The sequence below is a fragment of the Aythya fuligula genome, chromosome 6 (assembly GCF_009819795.1).
Source record: "Aythya fuligula isolate bAytFul2 chromosome 6, bAytFul2.pri, whole genome shotgun sequence".
NCBI lineage: Eukaryota > Metazoa > Chordata > Aves > Anseriformes > Anatidae > Aythya > Aythya fuligula.
The window spans coordinates 27,123,823-27,145,780 of record NC_045564.1 but is presented as its reverse complement, the minus strand read 5'-3'; the positions used below and the strand labels follow the sequence as shown (position 1 = coordinate 27,145,780).

The following is a 21,958-nucleotide window of genomic DNA, read 5'->3' as shown; positions in this document are numbered from 1 at the left end:
TCAAGATGAAGTATCCATGTGAATACTGCTGGTACTACATCTATCTGCATGTTTCTACAAGAGTCTGTGCAACAAGAGAATTAAGCAATGTAGAATTCAGAGTTTAGCTCCTTTTGTTATGTTTAGCTCCTCAGTTATCACCTAAAACTTCAAAACATGAAATAGAAGTTGCTTGAACACCTGAAACTAATTCCCTGCTTAGGGCTCAGTTTCAACATTCTCTGTCTTTCCCTTCCCATGATTTGTGCCAAAGAACAGATAGGACCTTACTGATGTGATAATGCATACCTAAAGGACTAGAATAAATTACAGCCCCACTACATGGTAGAGCAACCTTAGCACACCTGAATAAGACCTATTTCATTTTCTACCCTTATTATCACTGTAAATTTACTTTAGATATCATTAATATAACTTTAAAATTCAGTACACCCAGAGCTTGCAATAGTATTGACTTTGAATCTTCTTTTCTGTAGATAAAATTAGTCATTTAAGCCATTTTCAAAATCATGTAGGTATGTTTACCCAGTATCTCAGCTAGTGGCTAAAGACAAAGGCAAAGCAAACTCATATCATGCTCAATGTTTCCAACTTTCTATATGTCAAGAAGCTATCACATCACCTTTTACTTGCTGAGGAACTCTAGTTCAGTGGTTTGAGATAGTAACTCCCATCTAACACTTCTCTAATGACATCACAACTCCTTATCATTAGTGCCTTATTAGGTTTCTCAAACAGTAATGTTAGACAGACAATTCATAGAATATGTTCAAGTAGGAAAATTCTCATTTAAATTTCAATTAAAGTCTCTTAACTAGTAGTATACTTTTTAGTGTTTCTAAGAATGAAAATCATATGTAATGCCATAAGACACAGCTTTCCTCTTTTTGAGGCTCTAACTTTGGAATAAGATGAGAGCCGCAACCCAGATTTATAACAAAATACCTAAAGATATCCTAAATATTGCCTTTTTTTCCCCCCTAATATAAAATTTGATTCTAATAGTTTCACTTCATGTGTCAACACATTATCAGGGCAATCCTTGTTGCAAACGTCTGCAATTTTTTTTTTCATTTATTTTTATTATTTCTGTTAAGTTGTGTAATCATTGGATTCTACTAGAACATGTATGTGTATATCTAGTTGCTACTACCTTTAATAAACAACTACATTTTAGAATGGAGTCTCAAGTCTAATGACCTTCAAGCTCTAAAAATTATGGGGAAAATTATTCAAAAGAAAAATAACTACCTGAACTTCCTATAGGATGTTTCTACAAGAGGAGAGCTTCAAATTCAATAAAAGTTTTCAACAATAACAGGAATGAATTGCTCCTAAATAAAGCTCTCAAAAAAGCATAAATTAACAGCTCTACTCAACTTGGCTCTGAACGCACTGCATACAAACAGCATAAAAAGTTATTCTTTATAACTGTGATTAAAAATATTTTAGTCATTTTCCACTGAAACCTTACCATCTCGCCTGTTGAGCTTTGCAAAGCTGGGACTGTGAGTACTGAAGAACTCAGAGGAACTGGTAAAGGCTGATGAAGGTAAAGTAGATACCAACGCATCATCACAATTATCTAAAAAGAGCAAAAAACAATACATAGAGAGGTCATCACATGAGCAAAAAATATGTAAACTTCTACTAGCTCAAGGTGGTGTTTGCATCTACTTAGTAGACAGAGACTGGAGAAGAAGAAATTTGCATGAAATCCCTCAGAACAAAGTATGTAATCGTCATCATCAATACGTCATCAACTCTGAAATTTACCTCCCAGAACAACAGTCTGATGGGACTGCAACCAGATAGAAGCTGTTGTTAACAGATAAAATCTTGAAAATGTCTTTCTTCCAGACAAAGCAATTTTATGATATACCCTACCCTTAAAGAAGATAAAACCTCCTGTTGCAAAAGCCACTAGAAGAACATAGTAATGCTATATCAGACTTTATGTAACACCTCAGGTGTTGTGTTCAATAAAATGTTTCTCAGTGGAACAGGTACCTAAAGTAGGAGTTACAACTTCTTACTTCTGTGTGTAAGCAACACATAAGGGATATACCACCTGGCCTTGTGCAACATGTAAAAGTATGTTCCAAATTAGCTTGTTAGGTCAAATAAGTAGTCTGCAATGTTTTTTCCCCCATTTTGAAATCCTCATCTGAGGAGAACTTCAAGTAGCCTAGATTAACACTCCGAATGATTTTTTGGGCTCATAACATTTGAAGAAGAATGCAATTAGGCAAAGTGAGTTTTCACATTACAATGCTGTCACATACACATTAAAGACTATGGTGCAGGATTTCAATAGGGAATAACAATTAAAACAATAAACCCACAGCTCATTTTTAATTAAATCTCCCATGGAGGGAGATCTAATTACTGGAAAAGTCCTGCAGGTTAGCCAGATCTTAGACACCAGTGTGCTCTCACACTCATAGTAAATATGCAATTTGCAAGTGGTGGGGGAAGAGATGCATTAATACTTCAGGGTTACAAAAAGCAAGGAATAAAAGCAGCAACGACTTTCCAGTTCTGACAGTAAATGTAGACTCATCCAAAATTGGATGATACCTTTCCCATAAAGATCCAGATTACAACTAAGCTATTACTTGTCTTTCTGCAAAACAGCCAGGGAGTTTTGTAACCAAAATCCTCCACATTGTAAGAAGTTATCTGCTTGTCTGATCAACAGGAAAGCAACACTGTTGGCTACCTTCAGCATCCCTGTGCACTCTGGGCTGAGAGGTGAAAAACTTCCACTACATCAACAGACTTCCACCCAACTGAAAGAACAAGTGGCCTCCAACACCCCTCCAGCAGGGACCACTCCTTCATCACCCCACTCATGGAAGTAAAATCAAGGTCTACCTTAGTAACTGCAAAAAGACTCAGATGTGGGCTAACCTGCTATTGGAAATTCCTTAAGCAGACAAATTTCTCTTTACATGCAAATATGTTTGGTTTGTAATTTAAATATGTAACTGAATTTTTAAAGTGGAGAATTTCCCCTGAATAAAAAGAATTATAGAGTAAAAGTAGGTGGAAATTTTATGTAAACAATAGTGGGAAACTGTTTAAAAATTTAGCTCAGTTCTGCATTTACATACAGTTATGAGAGGTTTATGAGAGGTTTAAAAGAAAAAAAAAAAAAGAATAGGCTGTTCAGGAAAAAAAAAAAAGTAGAAATAAAGCAAGTATTACATGACTGGGAAAAAAAGAAGAAGCTGATCTTTGCAACTCCAAAGAAATGGTTGGGAAGTACAAATTATTGGTGAAGAATGCTAAAAGAACATACAGCACATGGCCCAAAGAGTTCAAGACATAGAGAAGGAACCCCTTCAATGCAGTAGATTTCCCACTATGGATTTTTATACTGATAATTACATTGCAGAAATGATCATCATAATGGAATGTAAACAATATTAAACATAAATCCATTTGATATTCTGAAAGAGCAGAATGATATATTAGTCTTCTAAATGCGTACAAAAGTAATATTCTGATGGATTAACAAATAAGAGGAGATGACACAAGTGGAAAACTATAAATACAGACTTAATTATTGGCCCAGAAACTGGATTAAAACATTTGAATCACCAGTTTAGAATTTAAATAAGCCCTGTAATACTGGAAAGCCTCCAAACAGAGGAACGTGAACAATGGACTACATATAAATTGGCAGAGAAGGTAGCCTAAGGAAACATAAGCCAGGTTGTCTGATAAGGATTTAATGCAAATCAGTGAAAGGGATGATGAGAAATTCAGCCCATGAGGAGTTAAAGAATGGCAGAGAGAGATTTTATCTAGCACATTTATCCAGAAAGCATCAAATTAAACATACCTGATACATTTTATTAAAACACTGTAATTGAGAAGGGTGAAAATATACATTTAGTTCTAAAAGTATTTATTTAGTACTCATATCTGAATTCAAAACAGCTCTACATCAAAAGCAGTGTAAGAAATATAATTCATAACAGGGTATTGACTGATGGACCTCAAAAAGGAATCTCAAATATGAAATCCTTTCAATCTGTTAGGTTACCATCAGCAAAAATGCCTAACGAGATCCATGAATTAGGCAAATTAAGGACAAGCATGCCACTGGTGTTTTGACCATGAGGATAATTAACCAACAAAACAGAAAACTGAGTTCCTGAGCAGATTCCTTATCACTTACAGCCTTTAAGTCTCAAAGAGAACTGACTGCAACGCAGAAATGTGTGTGGAGTGCAGTGCCCCTTGGTACACAAGAGGTCAGACCATAATTATTCCGTCTGGACTTGAAAATCTGCAAATTAAAATAAGCCTGTTAAATTCAGTGTCACTTGTGACCTAAACAGTGATTTAAACAAAGATGTCAAATGGCAAATATATCAGGGCACCGTACTCGCCCAGTCTTCTGCATTCTATAAAATCCAGCGAAGGGGTTGGGAACCTCTTCAAAGGAAGTTCAAGGTCCCAGTGACAGGTCTACATTAAGGTAGTAATGACATCAGTTCAGTGCTTTCAAGAGGGATAGAAGGAATAGTTTCTATGCTGCATAACTGTCCAGAAAAAATTGTGTGAGACCAACAGTAGGAGAGTCTCCTCCAGGTGATAACAGTGTTGGTCTCCTCTTGGTCACCCTCTGAGAAAGTTTCTTTGCCAGATTTTTCTGTGCTTGGATATCCGAGGCAGAACTGAGTGTCATGAATGTATTTCTTAGAACTTTTAAGCGGAGATATGACCAATTATTATGCATTAAAAAATATCAAGCATCTTTTAAGCTAAACTATGCTCTAGGAAGATACCACGCATAGAGTTCACAGGCTAAATCAGCAAGAATTTGCTGGTATACTTCATGTAAGTTCAGAGACTGAAATGTCTCTGAGAAGTACTTCAGCTGAAGAGGATAATCTGATTTGAAACAACACCAATGAAACTACAGCTAGCACCAAATAAACCATATTTACATTTCAAAATGCCATCACATAAATATTAAAATTGCATTACCTATCACATATGAGCTAATTTTCTCTAGTTGTAGATATTCAGTCATTGTCATAAGAAGTATTCAGTACCACTTGAAAATAGAGGTTGAACGTAAAGGAGAAATTTCAATTTAAATAATGTCTAGACTGCTGGCTCACTTCAGTTTGCTGCAGTTGCCTAAGGACTACAACAACTCAGCATATCAGCCTGTGATCCACCAGTTGTCCATGACCAGAGTCACAGCAATAGTCTCTGTGGGTTCTCACTATTACCTAAAGGTATCGTTGGATACCTATGGGGCACCAGCTGTCTCAGTGCTACAGCAAGTGTAACCCATTTCAGAGAAATGTATTCAGGGTGTTCCCCAGGATCTCTGTGGGACCCAGCACAGGAAGTGACAATTAGCTCATCTAACTACCAGGTGCTTTACCTTCATTTATTTTATCTGTCGCTCCAGTTTGCAGACATACTCACATGGATCTCTGCTACAATGACATTTTCACACTAAATTCTGGAATCCTCAAAAGGATGTCTCTAGAAAAAGACACTACGGGGAAGATTTTTTCTCCAAGTCCATAACTAACTATAAAACATGTAATTTTAAGGCTTTAGGATATAGGAAAAGCATTAACAATTTGAAGATTGTTCAAAGAGAACTAGAACAAATACAGACTGACTCCCTACAGATAAGAGAATAACAATTGATTGACTTCAGATTGCAAGCAAGAACAGCCTCCAAGTGAAGCTGATTCTTGAGTGGATACTCTGACAAGATGCAAGGTCACTCTTCTGCTCTTCCCTCAAAGATAATCACGCAACATCAGAGGTTGCACATAACAGCTCTACACATAAGACATACAATTCAGGATGTAGCACAGATTTTACACACCAAATGAAATTTCAAAGAACAGTAAAGTGCTTAGAATGCATCAGTCAACAATTCAGGTCGTATGCAGGGCAGCTCTGGCGTATCCCTTATCAGACATTAAATAACAGATGGAAATAACAGATGTGAGATCTCTTTATAAAACTTAGATGAAATAGCCTATGGGTTTCAAAAGGTGGGATGTGCACACAGAGTGAGGGTCATACCTTCAGCCCTATTTCCATGAAAAGCCAAAATAACGCATACCCCAAGATGACAAACGTATTACAATGTTTTGTTTTTCTGATGATGCAGAAAAGACAGGTCAAGTATTCTGTGCGTATACAAGGTCAGAGATGACCTATATCAAAACCAATAGCAAAGCCAATGAAATGAAATTTCAAAGAACAGTAAAGTGCTTAGAATGCATCCCACCTGATTCCCACCACACACATTTTAAGAGATATTGTCTCCCTCATTTGGTATGAGGGAAACAGGCCTTCATTCCAGTTTCTCCCAGGATTCTACTTTCTGGCTCCACTTTACAAAGCAGAAGCTTTGGCAATTCGTCAGAAAAATAACAACTTTTTTCTCTGAGTCAATCACATTACATTTTTATGGAAAGCATTGGCTTTAACAAAAATCATTCCACACTACATAATCACTTAAAACATCTGGAGAAAGAAATTCATTTACTGTCCAGTTGTTTTTTTCTACAATTCCTTGCCAACCAGATAATTACCAAAAAAAAAAAAAAAAAAAAAAAAAAAGGCAGCTAATTGTACCTATAAACCATGTTCTTCATGCAAATCACATAGTGATACAGATGTTGACTTGCATTTGAGAAATGTATGTTGACCTCGACTATGCTGAGTTCTGAGAAACAGGCAGTTATGCATAGCATTTACAATGTCATGCATATCATTAGAGCTGTCCTCAGCAATCTTACTTCTGAAAGGAATAAAAATATTTATATTCATTGACTTTGTTTTTCTCACTTTTGAATTTTAAAAATGATGATAAATTAACAACAGCAACAAAAAGAGAAACTCAACAACCTATTACAAAGTTGTTTGGTTTATTGTTCTTGATTCCTGTCTTACAGCTTTAATTTCCCTCCAAGTAAAAACACAGAAGTCTTCTCTCCCCCTTTTCCCCATATATTATAATTTTGCCAAAAACATTTACTTTAAGACAACAACATAAACATTAGTTCAGTTTTTAAACACATCCAATTAGAATTTAGACACTAAAACTTTTGGGCTTCTGCGAGACATGCCAGATAATATCAACTTTACCCAACAATCCATAAAATAGTGAACTTCAGAAAAGGCCTTCTGCCCAAATATTTGAGATTCTATATTTTGTGAAGGCCTTTGACACCTGTGACAATTATGAAAAAAATAATTTAGAGAAATGTATCCAAATCCTGGAGAGACAGGACTTCATACGCTTCTGAAAGGCACCTAGTATTTTGTCAAAATTGGTTTTGCACAGAAACTAGAAAGCACAACTTCACTAATTCTTCCAGTACATTTTATGTAAGCGTTAGTAAGTATGACATGATCTAGTTTATAACTTGCTGCAGCTAAATGCTATCTCAAGCTTTAAGAAACTACTTGGAATTTAGATTTCTGATTAGAGGGCATCACACTAACGTTTCTATCACCCTCTTCTGAGGGGGATCAGTCTCTGAGCACACACAGGGTTGTCACCAGCCATGACTTCGATGGGTTAACAATCTTGGTGTGCTGCTTGAAGAGTCAGTGGGACAAAACACATTGATTTCCACTCGTGAAGGGCATCCAGAAAGGTCACTAACATTTCCTTAATGAAAGCTTTGATGAAGAGGACACAATCAGGGAAAGATCACCAGTTCTTGAGCTCCATGGATTTCCCATAGTTCAGATTTGAACTGGTTTTAGTAATGCTGTATCCTGAGACAAATGTGCAGAAAATCTTCGACTGTGAAGCTTGTGTTACTTCTACATCTTATACTGCTAGTCTCTTATTGGTATGATAAGTACCATACTTACACCAATGATACCTACACCAATAAATGGAAAGTCCTTGAGAAGCCAAAGAAAGACTCCAGTCTATATTGCAGTAACCACAAGTATTATGAAATAGTAGGAAATAGTGCAAGACAGTAGCAGCCAGAGCTAGCATCGTGCTAGTGCAGCTGAAGAAAGGGTACACAAGCACACAAGCTATTACAGAGAAAAGAATGCTGCTCTTTGCAAAATATATGAATTGCAGAAGAAGGAAGAGAATTTTATCCCACAAACTGGTGTGGGTAGGCCTCATAATAGAGTCTGAAGGAATTCAGAAGCAGATAAGTTGCATGCCTCCTGCATCATCCCAAGGTAATAAAAGGCTTTTCAAGAAAAGATAACTGCCTACAGTAGGTGCTTCTCCCCAAGTACACAGGGACTGCCACAACAGCAGAGAGCTCCTGGATTAGACCTGGCTTAGAGGTCTCTGTCAAACCAGGCCCAAGTCCTGCAGCAAGGGCAGGAGTGCTTGTCACCAGCTGTGCAAACCCTTGTCTGTACCAGAATCCCCAAGGTTCAGAGGTAGTTTAACAAGTGCTTCACAAAATCATGCAGGCCTTTTGTCCACAGCTTGCTATTTAAATATGTTTATATTTATTTTACGTTACATGAAGGAGATTTCAGGGTAAATAAGAGGCCTTGTAGCTTCCTCTTGGAGGTCTTACTTAGAATTTAAAGGTATTTTATTTAAGTGTGACTTTTGTTGCCAAGATATAATTTTATTCATTATTAAAATACCAGCAGAGATACAGATGGTGCTGAAGTTAAATTGTGTGCATCATTTTGATTGCAACTGTAAATTGTCTCTGTACTGGGATTTGACGCTGAAAAGATTCACTGGTATTTATAGGCTCAATAAAACTCTTCTTAGCATTACCCATTTAGTGGCATACTTTGTTTTAAAGACATAAAACATGCATTTTGTACAATGCCTACAACAGTGCTCAGAAGTGACAACTGATGTCTTACACTTCATCTATTTTTCTTCCTCCTTCTGTAGCTACAGCTCTTTGTAAAGATCAGAAATAAGTATTTGGATATTACTGTAAAAATTAAACTTCCATCTTTACAATCCAAGCAGGTCTCTGTGTATAGGAGTAGAAGCTTCTGTAAACTGCTGGGGGAGAGACAGGGAGAATAACACACAGACACACAAAAGAAATACTAGATGCACAAACAGCATACCTACAGATTTGGAGAGAATGAGAGATGATATCCATGTCATGAGTCCCCACACAAAGCATCTCACTGGGCCTACCTCATGTTACTAGGCTTTACTACCATAGATATCTTAGTAAGTGATTGTGGGGAAGATGAAGACATAAAAATATTTTTCTGTAAAGGAAAATTCCCTTCACCCCCGCCTTTTCCCGCCCCCCCCCCCCCCCCCCCCCCCCCCCCCCCCCCCCCCCCCCCCCCCCCCCCCCCCCCCTTCCTAGAGACTGGCTATGCTCACATGCACAGCTGTGAACTCCATCTGTTAGCTGATAGGCATGGCATATTTTTCAAGATATAAGGCACTAGAGAAAGTACTTAACAACACAACAGTGTTCCTTTTTCTTGCCTTACTATAGTGCAAGTAAACAACGATAGTTTAGATTATCATGAACTCTTCCCAAATGACTGTAAATTACATAAGTGTTCTTTAATATGTCTGTAAAGCTTGACATAAAAGTATTAGTCAGAGTATTTATAGAGCATCCTTTTATGATCCATTTTTCAGTCTTACAAAAAGTGGTCAAGTTTGTTTTTGAATAATGCAAGGTTCTTTCAAAAAACTCTGATTAAATAGTTGCTCTTATGTATTTATTTACACTGAAACGAGCATGTCTGCAGTCCAACTCCCATGCACATAATGAAGTAGGAATTGAGGAACAACGCAATCATGACACTTGGGCTTACAAAGCCAAACTGAATATTTCAAAGAATCATCAATGCAACTCCAGTGAACAGAAGAAATGAAGAAGCAATGCTTTCTTTGGAGAGAGTCAGAAACATCTGACAAAACAATTACCATCAAAAATTACAAAAAAAAAATAAAAAAATCTTATGTTTCAGCAACAGATGTTCTAAGATTCCAACATATCATAGCCCATGCAGTTTAGGTGATGCACAAAGTCTGCATCTGCAGAATGAAGGTACTATTCATTTCATCGTACACTATACACTCTTCACTAGATCAGATTTTTTTTTCCTTTAAAACAGAAAAGAATTGCCTAGTGCCAATAAACATCAAATCCATCAGAGAAATCTGCTGAATATGAGGATAGCCGGATCCTCAATTAACAAAATCATTGTTATTTCTATATGGAAGGAAAGAAAAAAAAAAAAAAAACACATAAAAAGGATGCTGTGATTCACTTGTGAACACTCATATTCCAATAAGCAAACCTGCAAAAACGTATCATTGCCCAAAGCTGTGATTTACTCTCAGCAGGTGTAACAGCAGTTGCCAGGGGTTCTTACTACTTTCTACTCACAGAAAGTAATTCTTCTTCAGCCTACTTGCCTTTTTCATTAGCATTTGTGAAACGCTGTTAATTAAGAGTGCTCTGACTTTGATCTGGGATGAGAAAGCTACAAAGCTGATCCAGCAGATGGAACAGGCTTTGTATCTGAAGTCTGTCCTTTTAACATGTGATACACTTTAGTGGACAGACACCGTAAGTGGCCCAGCCAGTGACTGAAGGGATATATCCAGAGGTTGCAATCCTCTACACAAAAACATATGAGATTTTGTCAGCACAGGGCAGTATTTCCTACATTACAAAAAACAGAATCCAAGGACACAGAAACCCTTTGTCATAGCCACACAGCACCACAAACATCTTTTTTAGCCTCGCCTACATAAGACTCATTAGTTGTGCATTTTAATGAAATAGCCACTGCATTTCAGCAATCAACACTGTCTTTTATTCTCAGAAGTTTTGACAGAACTCACAGAAATACAAAAGTTTACAGTTATAAAGCATCTATACAACCTTCAAAAGCATCAGGTCACAACTGAAAACAGAGTTCAGGACTCCACCAATTAAAATATGGATACAAAAAAAAAAAATGTTTTAAAATACCATAATACATACAATTAAAACACTGTATTTGTTGAACAGAAATGTTAATGCACCTGCACTCAACAGCAAGCTGCCAGCCTCATTACTAGAGGAAAAATACACGAAAGATCAGAGGCAGCTGAACTGAGTTCAGTATAGACACACACACAACCTAAAATTAAAATGCAGAGGGGGTAATGCAGATTTTCTGCTGATGTAACTCAGCATTAAGATTGTTCAGGAATTCATTGGTGAGCAGTTTTATCCAAGTTATCTAAATACAATTATTTAAATAGGAGTGTAAATACCTGTTTCAATGAGAATAAAGTTTGGTGGTGGGGGGCAGGAGAGCAAAAAAAGGCTTTCTGTAGAGTTACAGCAGCAAATAAGTTTGCATGCTGAGAGGAACATGAAAACCAATTCAGGAAATGCAAGTGCTTTATTTGCAGGGGGTGACAGGAGTGGACTGGGGGGAGATTAAGAACCATTTCCTAGCCCAATTTGGAAAGACTTTCAGTGATTTAAGAAGAAAAATCTTGAATTCACCACCTGATATCCAACCCAGGGACAGAAATATAGTTCTATTTCTCCAGACTGCCTGAATCTTTCATGCAGATTAGCATTTATACTATTCCTCACACACTTAGTGACCTTCACATTGACCATTCATACAACAGCACTGCTGCAAACTTCAATGGAGCATCTCAACACCAACTGCTTATCCAGCATCACACCTGTCATCAGAGACATATAAGCACGGACCCTTAAGTGAGGCTCCCCTTACCTCATAGTGCCTTTGCAGAAGTACACTACGAGGGGTACATTAGAGAACAAAAATCAGGATCCAATTATCATGGCGAGTTTCCTTTTGCAGATTCACTCTTGGCCCTGATGAATGGAATAAATGTAAAGGGAACTTAAGGCAGAGTTTGCCATTCATTAATCTTGTTTCCCTGCACTTCCCAAGCAAAGTACACTGGTTCCCAAGGGTTCCCATACTCCCAGTTTCCATGCAGTGCTACAGTTCCCCCCACACCTTGGAGCAAGATCCATAAGTATCTGCATCAGCATGATATCCCATTCACATTCTCCCTCTTTCTAACCCAAACACCAGTTCAGAATGGCAATGAATTTGGGTACACTCCATCACATGAGAAACTTTATCAGATCTCAGCTTGCTTAAGTGAGATTTTTCTGTTCTGGTTTTCCTACAGACCTCTACGGAAAAGGGTTCATTCACTCAGGAAAAGACTTTCAAACAATTCCATACCTTTGTCTGATAAGGTCATTTTGCATAGATCTAAATTTACAGCCTCTATCTCTAAGCAAACAACAGAAGCAACAACAAAAGCCACGGAATGCTGATGAGTTTCAGAGGCATACCCAGGTAACGATGCATAGCAATTTAAAAGCCATCAATAACCTAGAGGTTGTCCCTTGAATTTTCAAATCAATCATGGTCAAGTGAGTTCAATTTTTACTTTTTCTTTGTATCTTTGATGAACTCATGGATAAAATTGATTAAAGAGGGGGGGGGGGGGGGGGGGAAATACAGAGCATGGGGTTCACTAAACATTTTCTGTTCTGAAGAAAACCTCTTCAAATTGTGTAACATGCAAGATGGCATACTGAAAACCAATTATAACTCTGAGAATTTCCGTACATCCCATAAGGCTGAGAGAATGTTCAATTTGCAGTCTGTGAGCAAGGATTAACAGAGATGAAGGTAGTAGTAAGTGCCCGTGTACCACTGCATTTAAATGTAATGTCATTTCAAGGGATGATAAGTAATCATTTCATGTCTCAATAACCTCCAACAAAAGCACCTTATTTAGCCCCAAAATACCCATTTTTAAGACTTCTGTGCAAGTTAATGGTTTAGATAAGGAACTGGATTGAAAAAAAAAAGGTAAAAATTCGCATTCTTAGTCAAGGTGAATGCAGCTTTGATGTCAGTTTAAAGATGAAAATTTTCTGCCAGACATTTCTTAGGGCAGCATATTCTCTCCATCAGTGGCATTTTTAGTGCCATTGAAGGGGGAAAAAAGCAACAGAGATCTATTAAATTGAACATGTTGTCAAGTAAACAAAAGAATTTTTATGCAGGTTTGGATTTTTGTCTCTTGCAATTCATGATTACTTTGGGGATCAGTATTGAGACCCATGTGCTATGGTCTTTGCTTACAACCTTAAGCTCCACTGGGCTCCAATACCTTGCCCTGAACAAGATCCATGACACTAAGTGGTCGCAGCACTCAGCCTTATGCTTACTGCAGGTCTGGTTCATGATTTTAGACTCACCTCAGCAGTTCTGTCATTGAGTTTTCTGTTATGTATAAGTTATTAATCAACCTTTGAGTTTCTTTCAACACCCTTGGATGATAAACAAGTATGCCAGAAAACAGTAGCAAACACAAGGACAGAGAAGTCCCTAACAAGCAGTCCTCATGGACTGAGGCACACCAAGAGGGTGATAGCAGCATCATCTTTCCACCACTATCAAATACTAGACCTGCTAGGGGGTGTGGAGGATGTGATATTTCTCACTCTTATAAGGAAACAAGGACAAAAAGCTTCAGAAGACAAGCTCCAGGAGAAAACTCAGAGCCACTCATGAGTCACTAAGACTACTGAAAACTGAACTTCATTTGCACACACAAATATCCTCCTTGATCAATACTGAAGGTGCTTTAAAATCACAGAATCATTTAGGTTGGAAAAAACCTCTGAGACCATCAAGTCCAACTGCTAGCCTAGCACTGCCAAGTCTACCACTATACCATGCCCCTAAGCACATCTACATGTCTTTTGAATACCTTCGGGGATGGTGACTCAACTACTTCTCTAGGCAGCCTATGTCACGTTTCCATATTCAGCATACACTTCCCCCATTGATGATGGCATTGAATGCAGCATCCAGACAAATCTGCGTGAACCCAGGAATGCATTTGACAGTCACAAAGTATGAGATTATTTTTTAGTGGAAATCTTAGAAGCCAGTTAGAGTGGTACTGTCAAGGCCACACTTGTCACACCTGATTAGTGGCTCCCTTCCAAGTCCTGTCCCAAATCAACTAGAAGTTTTGCATGCAAGCAAAGATACAGACTTGATATAAATTATGCTGATAATTTGATCCTATCCAGTGTTTCCTGTGTCAAATATATTTTCATAGAGATAGATCACCAATAGCTCTCCTGGATTTAACATAGAATACAGGAGGACTGGAGGATGAGAGAAAACTTGTAACCTCTACAAGCATAGTATCGTAGACAAGGAAAGATAAAGTGTATAACATGAACATAAGAGGATTATTTACATTCGGGTTTTGCAAAATTTCTTTGTTCTGTAACAAGTTCACAAACACAAATAATAGAGTTAAGAGGTAAAATATGCAAAGCATTGCAATGCAGTATTTCTTTCATGTAGAATTAAATAAAACCTGTTAATCTTTATTTTAAAAAGCACAATGAATATAGAAGCAAGTCAAAAACCAGAAATAGGAAATTAGGAAATTCAACAAGATAGCAATTTCAACTTGAATTCTTATTATATCAGTTCAAAACCAGCAGAACTTTTTTTTTTTTTTTTTTTTTTTTTTTTGGTCTAAAGAGACCATTTTGCATCCAGCAAGAAAAAAGGTTCACCTTCTATCAGTAGTCCCCCCTTGTCATGAACTTTGTACTTGGAAACTGAAAAAAAATATCCTGATTAAAAAACAAACAAACAAACAAACAAATAAACAAAAAACAATCAGAGAAACTGACAGAACTCTTTTCCACTGCCCCCTGTCAAAAACAGTATATAAAATAGAACCATTTTTGCAAAGTTACTGTAAGGAGCCTTCGTAGATACAGCTGTCAGACTTGGAACAATTTGAGTAATAATTTGATAAGTTTATTTTCAGATATGACAAATAGACAACTCCCCCAGGCTCCCTAATTGCTTGTCATTTTGTTTAGACAGATTCTACTCCTTCGATACTGAATGACTAGCTCAAATGCTTTTACATATAATTATGGCTCAATCCAAGCACACTTCCTTAAAAACAAAGAAACTGTATATATTAAGGTAATAATCATTTAAACACAGAGGAACGCTAAGCTGTGTATTTCTTACTCTCTTTAAACCAAATTCAAATTTTGCTTAGATTTCTACTGGTTCTCACCCCATTTTAATACACAAACTCCCACAGGTTTTTATCTCTTCAGCAAAGCAATTAATAAAGCAGGGCTCAAGCCATTAAAGGTTTATTTTAAATATCTAAATCCCTTGAGATAAAAAGGAATTCATGCTTATTTTTAACCTTTTGAAATTTGAATCATTTCTGCAAAGTCCTACAGCCCTGAAACTAAAATCTAATTACCTGCAAGTGTTCACACATATAAGTATACATTCAAGCTTACTCCCCTATGTGGAAAGCTTTTTAAAGATCAAAGAATTACCTCTAGCCTTCAGGCATCTTGTTTGAAAAACGCACATGAACATTTAATGGTGTCATTGGCACCAAACCCCTGCACATTGCTTTGTAAACAAAACCTTCTACAGTGGAAGTAGCTAATCACTAGCACTAATCAAATGGACCAGGAACATATTATCAAAAGATCCAGGCCAGAGCCTCTAGACCAAAAAACGGGATGCCCAGTAGTCTCACAAGCATCTCTGGAGTCATTTTAACTCAGTACTGCAGCCCAATGAAAAAGCACAAGAGATCAGTTTCCTCTTGATTTTGCCCTGGAGGACTTCGCATTCAGCTCTTCTTTTGTCGTTGCCATTGAACAAATTCACACTTGAAACTCAGAATCACAGAGCAGTTAAGGTGGGAAAGCACTTCTGGAAGTCATCCAGTCCAGTACCTTTGCCCCCTACTGCAGGTTCCCCTACTGCAGATTGCCACCTTTGACCTTAACCCTAACCCAGACTCCTGTTGGTACCTGTAAATTTCCCCTAATCTCTGGGGCCAGAAAAATAAGATCCACTTTGTAGGTTCATTACGTTTGTCCTACCTGACAATAAAAAACTGCATTCAGGAATAAAGCAGCTCTCTTCCAGTGTTCTGGTGGGATATAACCTGGAGAAACACCATGAAAAGCTACCTTCTGTGTAGTACAAAGTTGAACTTAAAGAAATAATGAATGGAGCAGGAGGTCTTGAGAAAAAATAATTCTCCAGGAAAGAAGAAATTTCTAATATGCTGTCTCAGATATTTTCGTTATATATATTATAATGCATTAAGCTACAGAGATGATGATACATATTATGTCACCTATCTTTCGAGAAGGGTTAAGGAGGGCAGATCAGTTTCTCTGTATCTGTGTTCATCCTATTTCTCTTCTCGTTTTCTTGTAAGACAAAAAAAAAATAAAAAATGTGTGAACCAATAATGAGGGGAATTAGGGGAGGAACAGAATATCTCAAATAGGCAAAGATTCAGGAATACTTCTGAATAACTACAGGGAAGATGTTTGTTTTCTCACCTTGGGGACTTTCAAAACTGTGAAAAGAAAAGAAGCGTGTCAGAAGGTTAATTCTAAGGAATGTTTTTCTGTTAGGATTCATATGGTTAAAAATGAGTCTATGTTGCCCAAAAGACACTGAAATCAGATCACGTATTATTAAAGGCAGTACAAAATATCACACAAGATTTTGTTACTTTTATAATTACTCCTTTCACCTAGGTTGGTAAGCAAGAGAATAACTGTGCAAAGTGATCGACCTCTTTCAGCAAGCCCATGAAGCTCCAGAATGACCTGAGCAATCCCTGTCACACACTCATCCCTAGAAGGTTAAGTGGATTTTGATGAAGCCATCAACTTCAGACACAAATGGCTTGAGCCAATGCCAAATGAGGTCAAAGGGATTTTTTTCCCCCTCCATTAGCTTCAATGGGCTCTGAATAAAAGCTGGTGGGCTCAAACTTTCCTACTAATTGTAAAGGGAATTAAAATCCCAGTAAATCATTCTAACTATGGACACTTCCAACCAGAATGACAAAGGGAAAACTATCTGATATACTGTGAAAACATATCACTGTGTGAGCCACTGAATTCATGCCAGAACTGTGATAACGTTGTCCCAAAACTTAAGGATACTACCTCAAGCAATGTGAACCATCACCTAGTCAATGAGACTAACTCCCATCCCCTTGAATTGCAGAGCAATAATTCCTCATAAATCCAAATGACTTTTTATGTACTCACATCAAACAGCCTAAATAGCCTCTCCCTGTTTCTCAACAGTAATTTACTTTTCACAAAAGCATTTCAAAAGTTCGTGTCTACTGGTGTGAAGCAGAGACTTATTCAAAGGCCATGACACTATATTTTCTACACATGAAAAAAAAAAACAAAATAAAATGAGAAAAGTTTACATGCCATATACATTATTTTTTTTTTTTAAATAAAGCTAGAGCAGTTTCCAAACCTTATTCACAGCACAGTGACTGATAAGCTGTCATAGTATGAAACTTCACGTTGCATCACTCTTTAAAGGTTAGTTGCCAACATGATGCTTCTTACCACTTAGTTATTAACTGGAAGACACCCATAGCACTTTGTTGTTGCCCCGGCTAATGCTTAAATACGATCAGTCTCATTACTTCATTTTTTGGTGTTTATTGTCTGTACAAGCATTTTCAGAACAAGCCTGCGTCCCTGTGGCATTCAGAGATACTCCCTGTAGACAGTTGTACTAGCAGGACTACACATGGTAATGTTTGTGGGCGGCACACACGAAAACACGCCAAGCCTAGTTAAATGAACTGAGACAAGTCCAAGCTTGCTTATTATTCAAGTAGCATACAGCTGTCCTAACTGAAGTAGGGAACTTGCAGCATAGGAAATGCATATAAGAAGAGATCAGTTTGGAGTGGTACTTTATATAAGCTAGAGCATGCCTCCCCCTTCTGGAAGGGCACATTACTTTATCCCCACATTGCAAACGTGTACCCAAGACAGTAGACCTGACTGAATAAGGTCACACAAAACCCTTGGGAGAACTGTGCACTGCCCACTAGAGTCCCCAGACCAAGCAGCTCTGCTCCCATTACTTCTCTTTCTTGTTCTCACAGAAGCAGTCATTTGAAACTCACCAAATGCATAGAAAGTGCAAGAACTGAATCTCAGAAAATAATGGGGGGAACTAAAGGAGAAAATTAAGAATACAGGTATTAGCAGAATTGAATAGGGCAATTTCAATGAGAAGAGGAAAAGCCAGAACCTTTACAACCTTTCACTTTTAGAAGAGCTCAGATCTGTTAGTATAGTGTTTGAATGAAGCAAAATTGAGTGTTATGAGGATGGTAGAGTAGAAGCTAATTTAGGTACATGTCTGGAGCTTAGGTTGATTAGGTCATTCACAGCCTGAAGCTTTCTGGCCATAATAAAGCCTATTCCAAACCATCCCTGCTGCGTCTCACTTCTGTTTATTTGACTAGCTCTGTTCAAGGTCCAGATTTGGCAGGGCCTCTGGTCCCCCCAATGTGCATTTCATTTCCAACCATCTGCTGAAGACTCAGAGTCTCCTCTCTGAAATTTGAAAGATTTAATGACAATTAGCTTGAAAATACCCTTTTTAATTTTATTAACAGATTGTAGAATCATGAAAATTCACAGGGGGAAAATGTATTAAATAGCACTGCCTTTCCCCATCACTAAACTTGCCTACCAAGCAGTACGTATGAGACACATATGGGTAGTTGCAAACTCCTTTGAATTCAGAGCTATGACATTAACCCTGTTAGAATAATCACAATGCCCAACTTCCACTATTCTGCAGCTTTATTGACTCAAACAAGAACTTGTGGAGATATGTTAAACTGTGTACAAGTCATTCAAAAGAATTTATCTGCTAGCTTCCTACTCCTTCCACAAATATCAAAAGCATCAGACATTAGAGAAAAGCACATTGTCCTGTAGCTGGTCCAAGAAGCTCAATATAGGACAACTTTCATACTTAGCTTCCTTTTTCTTTAAAGCAACAACAAAAACAACACTGATTAAGTTCCCTTGTTTCAAGATACATGTAAGTTCATGACATTTCAACAGGAGTCAAAGGTGCTTTGCTTTTACTTCTTGGAAACTACAGACTTCATTTGCTTGTTTGTTTTTAATATGTTGTATCCTCACTGCATACATACATACTCTCTCACTTTCATAGTGATTCATGTCACTGGCAGGATTTGGAAACTTGACTCATACTGTCAATGCAGTAAAACATGGCAGACATAACTATGTCCCAAACATAGAATCTTTACGCTTCAACAGCATCTCAGACTTCAATTGGATTAGTTCCACTTATCAAAACTACAGGTGGTCAGATATGTCTGAAGAATGCATGTCTGCTTGTGTAATACTGTTTACATTCTTCCAAAAGGGAAACTACCTCTTTTGGTGAATTATGAAACTCAGTTGTTTTATTTTTTTCCCAATTGGAAATAGCTTCCCCCCCTCCTGGAAAAGGCATCAGTTTTTTCCTCTGCAAGCCTGCACCAAACTGCCTCATAGCCTTGGTGCAGAGGTATAGCTCCAGTCTATGGTCAAATTTACCTGTGACTTAGATTCTGCTGTGTACTCCAGGCCACTGGTTCCATACAGGACCATCTAGAGCAGTGCACCTGAAGTCTCCTTTCAAAACAATTTCCCAGTAAGATCTATAAAAGCTAGTTATTTCTGAGCTAGAATTGGAGAAGCGGCTTTAAAAGCCTCAAGGGCTTCAGAAAACTTGGTGTATGGAACCAACCTAGAGCTCTTAGGAGATCTGTTTACTTCACAGTCCTCTGAATTATGGTATCCAGAAACCTTCAGTCTCAGTGGCAGGTCAGGGCAACCTCTGTTCATGCAAAAGTAAATTTTTCAGAAACAAGGCATGAAGTCTTGCATGGACCTCCACATCTCACAAGGAAGCACTTGTGCAGTGTCCTAAGTATACTAAAAGGGCAACTTTATTATTTTTGTAAGTGTGTGGGGAGGGAGGTTGGATATTTGTGCTTGGAGAAGGTAATAGCTAATAAGCCAACCAACTGAAGTGTGAAAATATGACAGGTGCAAAATTAGCTTTTGTATTTCCACACTGACCAGAGTGAGAAAACTCATTCATAATTAAGCTTTTCACACCTTACATAGTCCAGACAGATTTCTGGCTATACTTACTATTGTAACACTTCTCTGAACAGCAAAGACCTCAGCAAGGAAAAATGCCTCTTGATCACACAAGTAGGAACTAGGTCTGTTTGTGTCCTGCTTTTCTTTTTTAACCACTAGTAAGCCTTGTCTTTTTTATTTATATATTTTTTTTTAAACACACTTCTTTTAACTGAATAGTATTATATATCTCAGCAAACATCCCCATAAAATATAGGTAATATATGAGACTCACAGATGTCCAATTTCCTGAACTAGATGCATCAAGTACTGCCACCAACTTTTTGCACCAAGGCATTTCAAAGCAGGCTTCATTATATTACCAGAGAGAGGAGCACAAATCTCAGAGGATTCATTTATACTTGTGATTAGTCCCAAGAGTCTATTAGTTGTGGGTGATGTGGAAATAAGCCTCTAGTAATGCATCACACTGTCTCACTCCATATCTAGATCTACATATTTCTGAGGGGTGAGGAGGGGACTGTTGCATCACTTTGTTTAACCTCCAGCATAACTTGGGATCTGCAATTCTGTACCACAATTACTACACCAAATGCAGCAGACTGTTGTCAGATAAAATACTGGAAAACTTATTTGACTTATTTCAAATAGAAAAACACTTCTATGTTCATTTCTTAAGAGAAAAGCAAATTACAAAACCAGAAAGATACAGAAAAGAATTTATAGTGTTTTTTTAAAATCACAAGGAACCTTTTTTTTTTTTGCATGTGCAATCTTGTGCTTCCTTCCTGCTCTGTGAATTGCTGTAATCCAACCATTATTTACATCTCTGAACATTTGCAGGGTCAGCACTGACTATATCCAGCTACCCAAAGGCAATTCTGAAAATGTTCTTTCCTGTGCTTTTCCTGCATAAGAGCCCTAACAAAGGTGTTATTTAAAGATTCCTCCAAGTCACTGAATGGTATTGCTATGTAAATGAGCAAAGTAAAGCTGTGCTGATAAGATGACAAGAAAAAAAAAAGTCACACTGGCTCCCACATGCGATTCAGCCCTTTATATTTTTCATGCACATCCCCATGAACCTCGTTACACCTCTTTGGTAGAATCTGCGTTGGTCAAGATCTACCAGCAGTTGCACTCCTATGTCGCATTGCAGACTTTGTACTACTGCTGATAAACAACCAGAAAAAAAGGGACATGAGGAGGAGGATTTACTTAAAGATTTTAAACATTCAAGTCAAGCTGATGTTGTATTTGGGTGCTATTTCGGGGAGGGAAAAAAACAAAACAAAACCACTATCGGTAGCAGTCAGTTCTTCCCTACCAAAATCAGCAAGGTTTGCATCTGAACATTGTGCAACTCTGGGAGGAGAAGGTCTAGAACTGCTAACCCTCAGCATCAAGAGAAAGGCAGATAGAGGGAAACACAATGCAAAACACACACTGGTCGAAGGATTTCTTCAAAAGATGAATTACCTCTGACTTGAGTCCTGCCTGCAGAGCTCTGAGACTACTCAGAACACAACACACCAGGGCAATGCTTCTTCAAAGTGTTATCACATTATTAACCCACAAAGCATTGATTCTCTCCATGTCTCACAGACCAGATAATGAGCAGTAAAGAGTTAGTCACAGAGAGAAAAGTTTACAAAGCAACCTGCTCCCTTCAGAAGTGTTTCCACAGGGCGTGCAACAGGTCAGGTCAACTGTAGATATGGAGACCAATGATAAGGGCAGTTAAGCAGTCCCTCAGCACCCCATGCAATAAAAAGAATTGTATGGCCAACAAAACGGTGTCACATCCCAGCTCAGATCACCACTGGAATTACAATAGTGTCCACATTACTTTCCCCACTTCCAAAAAAAAAAAAAAAAGGATTAAAAAGCACCACAAGAAGAACAAC

General features: G+C 37.8%; 1 protein-coding gene across 1 annotated transcript in view; it reads right to left on the bottom strand.

Moving 5' to 3' along the window:
• The window catches only part of CNTNAP5 (contactin associated protein family member 5), a 282,392-nt gene that overhangs the window by 207,354 nt on the left and 53,080 nt on the right, over positions 1-21,958 (bottom strand). The window contains exon 2 of the mRNA XM_032189925.1: positions 1,475-1,585. Within this exon, the coding sequence (XP_032045816.1) occupies positions 1,475-1,585 (111 nt within the window). The remainder of the gene's footprint in view (positions 1-1,474; positions 1,586-21,958) is intronic.